This window comes from Rhea pennata, chromosome 8 (genome assembly GCF_028389875.1).
Source record: "Rhea pennata isolate bPtePen1 chromosome 8, bPtePen1.pri, whole genome shotgun sequence".
NCBI classification, from domain to species: domain Eukaryota; kingdom Metazoa; phylum Chordata; class Aves; order Rheiformes; family Rheidae; genus Rhea; species Rhea pennata.
The window spans coordinates 2,724,346-2,737,030 of NC_084670.1; the positions used below are offsets into that span (position 1 = coordinate 2,724,346).

The following is a 12,685-nucleotide window of genomic DNA, read 5'->3' on the forward strand; positions in this document are numbered from 1 at the left end:
TGAAAAGATTTCTAGAAGGTTTATCTACATCAGTAAGCCCATCAACTCTGAAAATCTGCCCCTTTTGCAAATAAAATATTAACTGAGAGAACAAATGAAACAGCAATGTTAAGACAGAATACAGGATTTCATTAAAGATAAATGTCACTCAAATTATCTGTCAAGCAGAGGAAAAATTTGCCACATTCTAGTCAAGAAAACTTTCAATGAAAACTGCTGAATGGTGGCTTACCTGGAAGACATATACCAGGCAACACACTTGCCAAATTCAAGTAGGGGTTGGTACTAAGACGTATTTCTTTTGGTGGTTCTCCCAGCAGCGAGGTCTGTTTTTTCAAGGGAGTCTGTAAAATAATTGGAGAGGTATCATGTGTCAGTACGTATTACATTCATACTACATTGTCAGAAATAAGATATGTGTCTCAGCATGATTTTGAAAAAAAAATGAAAAGCAACAGGAAATCTTTCTGCATATATTTTGGGGACAGATTGTCTGGACACTGCCTAGATTTTCTTCTTGCCAAATAATTTTTTTAGAAGGTGTCTCTTTAAACTGTGAGTTACTGAGGAATATGAAAACAACAACCAACCCAAAGCTTATAAATTCAAGCAAATGCATAATAACCACCATAGCAACCACAGATGAAGGGAATTAGCATCATGTATACAGCCAAAACAAAAATCAACTCCAGTCACCCAGAGTCCCAAGCAAATGGAGGGCAAATGAACCCTATGTTCAGATGGGAATGTCTGTGACATGACGTTACACCACCTTACTGACTGCTCTGTCCGCCAGCATTTATTCTAAAGGGGAAAACATTAGAGTGGAAATGAAGTATCAGGACGGACTCACTTCTCCAAACCACCCGAAGTGTTTTCCTACGAGGGCCTAGGAAGTGTACGCTATCAGTTTATGGCCCCTTGACAGGGAAGGGCTCTCTGTGGAAAAGAAGAAAATTTGTAGGTATAGATAAATAGTTCACTGGGAAGGAAAAGTAGAGTTATTCTGAGGGGAAAACTGTTGCCAACAGCTGCTAGTTTCAATAACTGAGTGGCTCAGTAAGACAAAATATTGTGTTTAATGTATGAGCAGGAGGTTTATTTACAGTATTAGAAAAAGCCACCAAAAATAGGCTTGAAAGAAGCAGCTACGGTAAGTTAGATAACCTGTAGACAGAAATACATAATTCAAAGATGTTTATATAGCACCCTACTCTAAATATATTCCAGTGATTTTTTCAAAGGTCCCATTATTTAAGAATACTAAAAATAGTATTAATCATCAACTTTTCACAAACTGTGAGCCCAGTTTTCAAACACACAGAACTTTAACAGAGCTGAAATTCTTAATTTGGATACAAAAGCCGGCACTTATGAAGACTGTTCAGTATCAGCGTACAAACTGTGAATGTCTTATTAAGGAACTGATTTCTGCAAAAGAGGCCATCTGTCTGCTGATGTGGAATAGGAAACAATTGGAATATCTACCAAAAAGGAACTTCTCATCACAAACAATACATTCATTTTTAACTAAATGAAACACTGAACTAAAATGCTGATGCTACATGGGCATACACAGGTACCTTATATATTTTATCCATGTGTAAACATTCATAGGAAAACAGGCATATATATGTAAAATCCCACTTAATTACAGTAAAAAGTGATTTAAAAATTAAAAAAGTCTACTTTCTGAAACAGGACGAAATCTGTCAAAGCTGTGTAAAGAATACAGCCACCAACGCCCTTCAGAATCTAGTCACTTCAGCTATATCAGGAAAATAGAGATCTGATCTGAATTAAGTACAACCTTCTTTTTTCTACCTATATGCCAAAGTACATTATAAAAATGTAAATGTAAAGACCATATTCTATTAATCACAGGCAATACAGAAAAAAAAATAGACAATTTTGGTTCAACCTCTCCCCCTCAGACTTTGGGAAATAAATAATAAAACTAATTTCTGATTGTGAAGATGTCAGTTGTAGCTAAGATGACATAGACTAAAAGGGGAAAAACTACCTACACATACATTCTTAAAAGCAATCTGGAAGCCTGAAGGCCTTATGTTCCACCACAAGTTCAATTTTCAGTCTTTAAAAAGGACATTTCCCTTGAGATAATTTCATCATCAAATATTGGCATACACACGGAAAAACAAACAGCATTGAAAAAAAAAAGATTCCTTTGTTAAATCATTTGGACCACCAATGTGCATTGCTGTTCTCTCCCTATAATTCATAACTGAAATGACCTTAAAGTATCTCATGAATGATCCTGTGATCTAGCAAATTTCCTTAGTGAAGAACTATAGTAAGCAGGTGCAGTTAACTCTTAAGCATGTTAAAATAAAAAGACACTGAATCCACACACAAGGAAAAAAAAAATACCAGAAGAAGAGGCAACATTGGCATTCAGTGTACCTTACCCCCAGACTTGCATCAGGACTTTTTAGCTGGTTTTGTTGTTTGGCATGTCCAGCCCGCAGGACTCCCGCAGAAAGATTTGTGAAGGTCTGATGGTAGGGCTGTGCCGCCGAGACAACCGCTTCAGTAGTGGATTGTTTATCCGGAGTGTTGTTTTGCCCTGGCAGAGCTTGCCCAACAATGTGCTGGTTTGCAAAGAATGGCAACATGCCCATCCCCGCTGCTGCCGTGGCTGCTGTTTGAATTGGAGGCAGATTAGATGCTGCAGTCAACCATAAATGGAGAAACTTTTCTGTTAGACAAGATTTATCTGTACGTTTTGCCTGTGATTTTTTATTAACTGATGAGAAAAACATTTACAGATCTAATTCACAGCTGTTACAGAATACTGGACTCTGATAATTTTTATTCTTTTAGCCACCCAGGAACAAACAACTTTAAAACTAGTTCTATAAAAGAAAATTTGAGTGTTTTTGATAGTATTCTCATTCTAAACATCCCCTTTCATAGCAGGTTACCGAGCATTTCCTGCTGCTTTCAAAAAGCCTTCGAACAACATCCTAGAGGTCTTGTATGCGGATACAGGGAAAACAACCCCACACCAGTTGGCATCAGTAAAATTCTTTTTACAAAACAAAAAGCCTGAAAGCATTCTGCAAAACCAAAATCTAAAAATCCAGAGTAGGTTTCTGAAGGAAAGCCTTCAGAAAGCTTTTATTTGCTACTGGTTAGTATACTAAATCAAATCATGTCTAGAACTATAAACAGATGGGAGTTCCTTTAACAATGTAACTAAGTCACCCAGCAAAAATGCAACAACTAAGAAATTATTTAAAAAGCACTGGGTCCAGCTTGCACTGCAGAATATATGGCTCTCAATGGAGGTAACATAAGAAGATACACTCTGCAGTGTCACAACAGATCTTTCCTCATAAAAATTAGAGGCATCACCGTGCCTAGGAATTTGCATTCAAAACAGTATCAGCCAATGACTAGACATTAAAATGTACTCAAAATGCTAGTAATTGAGCAAATGGAATTTTTAAAAATCCTCAAATACTCAGCAAATGCCACAGGGTACTCTCCCATGAGTGAACAGATGAGAGAAGTCAGGCAACAAGATGACACACTTCCAGTTTGTTTCCGCCTAAAGCATGCACCGATTATCATCAATTTAATGACATATCCGTAAGAGCTGCCAGATACAACGACTGATCTCCAATTTGTCTGGAAGACAAATGCATCAAACAGGAAACCCTTTTATGCCAAAATTTGACAGAAAATGGAACAGAAGTAGTTCAAAGTAAGACTTCTGAGTGCACTAAGTTAAGATCACAGCTGATTTCACTTGACATGAATTGATGAAAGAGACGTCACCAAACGCTCCTTTAAAGCCTCAGATGTCTAAGCTGCCCCATCTGCATCCCCAAGGCACAGGGAAACATTCCCCAGTCACATTCCAACAAAGGTGGTGGTTTCCACCCAAAATGCTATAGACCTTAGGTACCTTAACGCTGCACTGCAATAATGCCAGACGGTACAACCTTAGATACGGGATACACAAAACATTCCCACACACATTTAACTATTCTGCTTACTCCTAGATGCTTACAGTCATATACCTGCTTGACTTGGCAATAAAATTCAGTCAGGTTTAGTTTGCCACAAGAAATGACAAGTGTGGCTGGGACATATGGTCTCATTCCAAGTATTTTTATTTTGGATGGGATAAACAATATAAAATATTGCTGTAGAGTTATTATTATAACGCAATTAAAAACATACAGAGTAAAAATAATACACTGAGAGCTAAAAAACACTGAACTTCTTGAGGAGAAGGAGGGAGTCATACATCTGTCACAGAATTATAACAGTTAAATGGATGTATGTACACTGTTTGCACTTCTGATTTTTTTTACTCCTAAAATATTTCAGTTTATTGAACTGAGCAGCCTCCAGTATTGTGCTGTTTGATGAAAAAACTTATCAGTGAAGCAATATCCATAGGCATTTCACAGGGAATAGCTATATGACTCGTATTACTGTCCAGCTCTGTCCCTACCTTACTGTGCAGTGCTGAGGTTCAAAGACATTACTGCGTTTGCTAAAGTGGGAGAAAGTAAAACACTTAACTTCAAGTTGATTCTTCAACCACAAGCACTTCAAGCACAAAAGTCAAGCTGATTTGGTAGGAAATAAAATGTCATTTACACTTATGAGCGTCTCCACGGGTTCCCATGCCCGAACTCACAGATGGCATTACCCCTATTCCCAGCACTGTCTGAAGCAGCATTGTTGGAGGTTCCCCCAGCAAACCTGGTTTCTGTAAGGAAGAACAGAAAATGCTCAAACGATTAAAACAATCTGTCTGTAGCTATTTCTTGTAATTTTCAGATTAACAGATTTCAGCTAATCTTTCTGGATACAGCAAATTGTTAAATTATAATAGATTAAAAAAATATATTTCTTCTCTCAGTTATAAGAGTATCCAAACATAGCCAGAGTTAGTGATGACCTTACACTATTAGCCTGAATATTCTCAATCTTCACGAGCTGCTGCTGCGGCAATGGCAGGTGAGGAGGGCTCTGCAGCAGTAAATTAGATGTACTCCCCAGAACTGAATTCTGTGAAATTAATCAAAGAAATGTTATTAGCTGAGAAACACGGAAAACAGTATCTTCTAGAAACATTTTCAGAATAATACTGTTTACAGAAATTTAAAGCTGACAATTCATTCTCACTGTGATTTGTGCTTTCTACAAAATATTTTTCATCCAAAATTTCTGTATCATTGTTCACCACCACCATCAAGGCACTTAATCAACAACCTTGGGATACCACGTTCAGACTTTGCTGCAGGTATATTCAGCTTTTTGCTCAGGTCAGCATGGTGGTTTGAAAGAAAACTTCTGTCCATGTCAGATCACAAAACCGCATGATGATTCATACTAGCTGAACACATGCTTGGAAATGTTTTTAACCATCTTTCTGGCAGCAGTTCCTGGGCGTGATCTGCCAGGCAAAACATAAGTTGCTTTACAAATCTTTTTGTACAGCAGTGTAACGACAAGATAAATGGGACACTGATGTGTGAAATCACAGTGAGTACTGGCTTGCTCATTTTTTGAAATTTCCTACATAGTAAAGATCACCATAAAACTTCAGGAAACTTTGAATATAAAATAGCAAAAGCAACCTACACAGAAAGCTGAACGAGTGTGTGGCTGAGGAGGCGGGAAGGAGTCAAGCCTGCAAGATGTTCTTTCTTCCCCTGCACTTGACCATACTGAATTCCAGAATAGTAAGAGTGACCTGCTTCTCCAGCTTTAGGGAACAGTCCGGAGTAAGTAATTGAATAACAGCAAAATGAGCCTAATAGGAGGAACTGAGATAATCAAATCACTGCCAACAAAATTCAGGCTATTAGATCAGGTTTGGAGCTAATTAAATGATGGCAGGCTCCATGGAAGAGTATTAGATACATGAGTCTCTCCAAAAAGAAAGCACTAACTTGTTTGGCTGCAGCATTGTTAGCCAAAAACACTGGATCATATCAGTCAGACTCTTAACTGTGTAAAACATGCCTTTCTCCAGCTGGGATTAGAAAGCATTCATATTGCCTTCCAAGGAAGCATAGATTCTCCAAGAAAAAGTAGCGGTAACTAAAGATACCAACTGTGGTATCTAATGTGCAATTTAACATTTGAAATGAATATTTTCCTCAGGCACTTTTTAGGAGAAAAACAGAAAAGTTAAATATATTTATTGTAAACAGTATATCTGCATTTTAGGTTAGTTTCTTTGATGATCTGTAAGTCTACATCTGTCAAAAGAATAACAAAAATAATAACTAATACTTAAGAGGATTTTATTTGCTGTATGGAGTATCTGAAACATCAGAAAGAGTAAGTCACTGGAATTGACTCCAGTTCCTCATAGTGACTTATGAAAATCCGCCCGCACAAATACTAAAGGCAAATGATGGCTCCTAGCAGAGCTGTAACACTGGAGAAGCCCCGAGCGAACCCCAGGACAAGGAGGAAGCTAGGCAGGCCGCTGGCCAAATAGACTGCTGCAGGGAGGAGTTCTGGCTGAGGGTATTATTCGAGCCTTTGTTCTCATCACTGATGTCCACAGTAAATTCACCCTAAATAGCCTTTACAGGAACTTTCAGAAATTCTGGAGTCATATAGAAGTCATAGCAACTTTACAATGAATTACAAGTACTCTGAGAACACTTTAAACAGCTTATTGCCTTGGTTTATTTTTGACTAACAAGTAACATCTGCACATTACAATTTTTATGGAAAATACAGCATATTTTGACTCCTGTAGGCTTTAAAATGAAGATGATGATAAGCTTCTTGGCTTGAATAAGATAAAACAATAACATCTCTACAGGCAGCAAGCATGAGCAGCTCCAAGAGAGACAGACACCCCATGCGCTCCTACCTCTAGAAGAGGTAATTTTCTTGCCAGAAATGGCAAGCTGTTGCTTCATAAGCAAATGTTAGAAAATCAAAAACTCAGTAAGATAAAGTAAGTCACTTGTGGAGGGTAAGGACAGCGGAATCTTATATGCCCTCAGGCATACAATAATAGAGTGGTCTTTTGTTTTTTTTTTTTTTTTTTTTAAAAGATAGCCTTAACAAGAATACCTAGTTTTAGCTGTAATTTCATGTTCTCCACGAATATCTGTTTTTGCAAAAGTTATTTTGTGTTGAGACACATACCTGATGAACTTTGTTTAACTGCAAAAAAGCTGGGCCAACTGCTGTGTTTATAAGGTGAGGTAAACCTGCAGATGCTCCAAGAACTGTTTTAGAAACACAAGAAAAAGTTACAGGATTTTTATAAGATAGAGGATAAAATGGTCTTTACAGAATTATTCTATATATTTCAGATTGATTTCCACAAAAATCTCCATATACTAATAGTCACTACAATGAAACTTCCAATGTACCCAGCTTTGATCTGTAGTTAACAGTATATTAGAGATCAGATGTGAGATGTGTATTTACGGAGCTCCTTTGAAGTCGACAGTTTTACTCAAAGATGCAGAAATGTCTGCAGCTAACTGCAAGACTAGAGCATTAGCTAAAGTGCTTTGAAAGATACAGTCATTTCACAAAAGATTTCTCTTTAACCAACTATACAAGGGCAGTAAATTAGCAGATTTCATCAATGAAAGCTGAAGTATGTTCAAACTGTAAATAAGTAACCAGCTTACAAAACAGTGAAGTTGGAAAAAATGTTAATAGATTAAAATGCTAAGACAAAGTGAAGACTTCCCAGCAGTACAATTACTTGTTTTACAGCACCAAAAGAATGATGACAGTAAAGGGGAAGCTCCACAGTACAGAGAAAGAAAAGATTATAGAGAGAATTGTTGGGAAATTAAGAGATTGAATATTCAAAGATACCAACAAAATGACAAACTTTCAAAAAAAGCCAGGAGCCAATGATAAACATCTGTGAAAATCGTACTTCTGAGCCTCTTGTTAAAATTAAAAAGTGAGAAATAATACAATACATATGTCATACACGCTTAGCTGCTCCTACTTGACTCTCCAAATTATCTGTTCCTATTCTTGTTCCCAATCCTTTCACTATTTGAAATGTAGTAAGATTGCTTTTAATATAACTTTTTTTCACAATCATCGTATTGAGAAGGTAAGTTCCTTCAGAGAAACGTTCCAGTCTAATTCTTTTCTTATGCTACCATGGTTGTACATAGCATTTCATGCAAGTGTGAATAATCATTTTAAAATAGTATGAACTTAAGATGGAAGACTTCAGGCTGCAAAGTTCAGATCTGGAATCAGATTTAAACATGCAATTTTAAAGATGTCTGGAAAAGAGATTACATTTTAGATCTACTTCTAATATAAACACTCAGAGACCCCACAGTTAACACAAGGGTGTTTTTAGCTAACACTAAATTTTACCCTCTTGCAGTAGCCTATCTATCCTCTTTGCTGTTGCTTCCACAAAGAATGAAAAAGTGTCTGTACAGACAAACTCAAAAACTATCTACACAGATTTTAAAAGGCTATTCCTGCTTCTGTCCTTTGTTGAAAACATTGTATCACTAAGCACAGGGTTTCTTTTTTAACTCAGCTTTAAACAACTTACCAGGTTTAACAGTATGTCCACGCAGCTGGGGTTGCATTAACATTTGCAGCATAGCTGGGTTACTAAAGCTTTTCATAATCTGCACTGGATTTGGTTCAGGGAGCAATCCTTTCCTATTATTCCTCATCTCAAATGAAGAGAGATACCAAAATGTTAGAATCAGGAGAAAACAAAGCATACATTTAAATCCTTACATAAACAGTATTTTCTTGAATAAGATATACAGAACCCGAGCTAAAACATCCACATCCCAAATCTAAATAATCAACCCATTTCACTTCAATTCTGTACAGTTAACTGACAATACATCCCAGCACTACTTTTACTCAGGTAATATCAGTGTTGCCTTTCTCACCTTTCTAGCGAAGTGTCTAAGCTTCTGTTTTCATGCTTTCTCTGTTGCTTCCTAATAGACTTAGAAGCACCTGAACGTTCCTACTCTGTCTCCCAGATTTTGCAGTAGTTAAAGATCTAATCACAGGTCAACACTGCAGTTTACACATTATGAATTATTATTTCTCAGAACGCAAAGACCTCAAACTTGTGACTTTAATGTACATATTTCATTTTACACACAAAAATAATCCCAGCATCTCCTTCTCTGTTTCCTGCTCCTTTCTATGCTCCTTCTCTCCAAACAAAACTCCTAACTACTCCCCAAAAGCTTCATAGCTATTATTTTTCCCTAGGGCCCATTTTTTTCCCCTTAAACAAGTGTTATCACTAAAGGAGGATACGAAAGGCACTGTTAACATGAACAACACACGCTATCTTACAACAGTTCCACTCATCTCCTCTTTTATAAAGATACATAACAAGATTGTTCTGCTTTACTTTCAAGGCAGCTTCATGTAACACTTATCACATTCAATTTTCTAGGAAATAATTTGATATGACATGTGGGTGTAGAAAGCTTTCTTCTATATTGACCATGAAATTAAACCATTTTTACTACCTTAAAATTTATTTTAAAATTGACAATTTGTCTCTTTGTTTTAAATCAAGTTATAACTCTTCAAATGAATCCACTTCTATTTACTTTTGTTTAGAATTAAAACAAGTCCTCTCACAGAAAATTATATTTATTAAAATCACACAGCTACATAAGTGTAACTTTGTGGTATCTTAAGGCTTTATTCTACCCTCCCTCCCTGCAGTATATGGCTTTGTTTTGCCTAAGGAAGAGACTGAAATAGGCTAGCTAAATACACAAACTGGCTGATGCTTCCAGAAACTCAGTAATTTTCCTAATGCAAATGCAGCTCAAGCTTTTTGACTCAACTCAGGTTGCTCAAGGCTCAACAAACTCATTCTGAGAACAGATTCAAGAAATTGATTTTATCACATTAACAGTTTTCACTCACAGTCTTTATATGAATACAAACGTAAGACTTCTTTATAGTATTATTTCATGGAGTTGCTTTTCCGTGTAGCATCACACTTGAAGTATTCATGTTTCATCAGGTTTTCTCCTGCTTAAAGGCTACCATCAGTCAAAACACAAGCTTCACATGGATTTTGCTGTACACGTGAACGCATAGCACACCTCACTTTGCAAGCGAAGGGCCCCCTTACCATCCTCTGTGCTGCTATGAGTGCTGCTAGCGTGCTTCTGCCCGGTGCTCCCGGGGCACAGTACGACACCTGGATTCTCTTCCCTCTGACGATCATGCCATCGGTGACTTCTTGCACCTTCTCAGCCTGCTCTGCAGTTTCGTACTCCACCACTGCAAAGTCACCAATATAACTATCTTCATCCTGAGCAAACTGAAACAACATGTCATAATACAACATGTCATAAAATTGAACAAAAATACAGAATTTCAGGGATTTGTCTTACAGTATTTTTACCTACTCCTGCAAAATACTTTGCAAACTGTTGATATCCATGTTAATACCTACCTAAATGAATATGTTTCTTTTTCAAATGTGGTAAATATAACCTGAGTATCATTGCTTCATATTATATTTGGCAGGCATCCTGCATCTACTTCAATTACTATTGCCACTTCCATCTAATCTCATGGAGAACCTGAGCTATGAAACGTATTGAACAGCTTATTTTAAAGCATAAAAAGGATGAGAAGGAATTTTTAAATACATCCACGTACTACAACAATTTTTATTTTGCATGATAAGAATTACAAACTCTTTACTGTTCAGCTTTTTTAAGCCCGCACTAACAAAAACATCATTCAGAAGACTATACGATAGTTGTTGAAACATGTAGCAATATAAAGTCCAGTGACATATACTGCCTTCTGGGAGGATGTGAAGTCTGTGGTTGTATTTAATGCCAACAGAAGATGCCAGACTGATCAATCAATTACACTGAAAACAGGCCTTCTTGTCATGCTCTGTCCTTTGTTTGAAGAGTTTTAAAGCAGAATGAGCAGATTTAAACCAAACAAAAAAAGGGGTGAAGAGGGAGGGAGTAAAGCTTAGGCCAGAATGTGCAGAAATGATATGCTGCTACTTGTTCTGATGAACAGGAACAGTTTAAAGCCTCCTCCAGATTTCACTGAAAAAACAACCTACTCCCAAATATCTGGCCCCACAAATGGTAAGACTTAAAATACAGTAAAAATTGACATATAAATCTCAATGATTCTGAACAAACTGAAGGTAGTAAAATATTCAATGCCACAGAAGAGCTGTGGAGAACACACATTTGCATATACACACACACGTGTGTGTGTGTGCGTATGTGTACATATATGTATGTGTGTATATATATGTACATATGTGTGTATATATATGTACATATATGTGTATATATATGTACACATATGCATACACACACACGTGTGTGTGTGTAATAAATGTGTGTTCTCCACAGCTCTTCTCCAGAGGTCAGTCTTAACAGTGGCACTGAATATTTGGCCACATTCTGTTTGTTCAAAATTATATATATATATATATATTTTATATATATATAAATGCATATATCTATACACATGTGTGTGTGTGTGTGTGTGTGTGTGTGTGTGTGTAGGTTGCACAGAGAAAAACTTCCTTAATACGTATATTCACAGCATCAGTATTTTGCAAACGGATCAGAAATTTTTCAACTTCCCAAATAAAGAGGTACTGAAGAAAAGCCCTCTGCTCATATCTAAATACCAACGGAGACCTCCTAGATACAATTTAAAGCTGACCTGGGAAAGGAATGAGAGGTTGTCCATTTCATTAGAGGAATGTGTGTCATTATCTACTAAGTTCCTTGCAGCAAATGCCAGTTTTCTAAGAACCATGCATACGTATCTGGCTTCAGCTTCCTGACAGAACACTTCCACTTTCAACGGAGGAGAAATAAAAGTAATTTCAAAATGAAAAATATATATATATATAAACTTAGGAATAAAATTAAATAAATCAAAAAAGAGGGGGTTCTACTGAGTTCTGCTAATAATTTTAATTCACACATATTTACGTGACAAAATATTGCATCAGAGTTAACAGCAGAATTGAGTTGTGGAAGAAAAATAGTACAAGACAGCTACATCAAAGAAGCCATATCAGGAGCTGGGCACAATGATCAAAATGATCCCTGGAGAACTAACTGCATGGGTGGTGTGAAGGTTGGATTTGCCAAGACATTAAAAATGAAAGGAGAAAAAAGACATTGTAATGCTCAAGATGTAAAAAAAGCAAGAGTGTGAATAAACGTAATGTTTTTCTAAAATGCATTAATTCTTCTGACAAAACTTTACTAGACAAAGCTAAAGCACTCTTCCTAGTTGTTCCCTCTTGAACCCCCTCAGGTTTCTGCTGCTCTACTCTCTCTTACCTCTCTGCATATCATGCCACAACCCCTCCCTGCATTTTCCACAGCTTCTCGGGTCTTCTTTTCTTGCCTTTCTTTATACTTAGCTCTTAGGTCATCTCATTCATAAAAACAAAACTGACATGGCACTGTTTGGATAAACATACATGACATGGGTATATGATGTTCTGTTTCCCACGCTGGCCAGCGCCCCTTGCCTTCCCCGGCTGCCACAGCCCAATGGCCCGGGGCGGGGGCCTCCCTTATCAGGCAGGGCTTTTCCCTGCCCGGAGGAAATGGGAGGCATGACAGAGAATATGCCACATCTATCCTCTGAGAATCACTGAGAATAAATC

At 37.1% G+C, this 12,685-nt stretch overlaps 1 protein-coding gene across 1 annotated transcript in view; it reads right to left on the reverse strand.

Moving 5' to 3' along the window:
- Positions 1-12,685, reverse strand: part of RAVER2 (ribonucleoprotein, PTB binding 2) — a gene marked incomplete at its 5' end in the record, with an annotated part of 36,830 nt that overhangs the window by 7,675 nt on the left and 16,470 nt on the right. Inside the window, 7 exon segments of the mRNA XM_062581559.1 lie at positions 233-344; positions 2,430-2,662; positions 4,639-4,750; positions 4,948-5,052; positions 7,162-7,244; positions 8,564-8,690; positions 10,139-10,330. Coding sequence (XP_062437543.1) covers positions 233-344; positions 2,430-2,662; positions 4,639-4,750; positions 4,948-5,052; positions 7,162-7,244; positions 8,564-8,690; positions 10,139-10,330 — 964 coding nt within the window.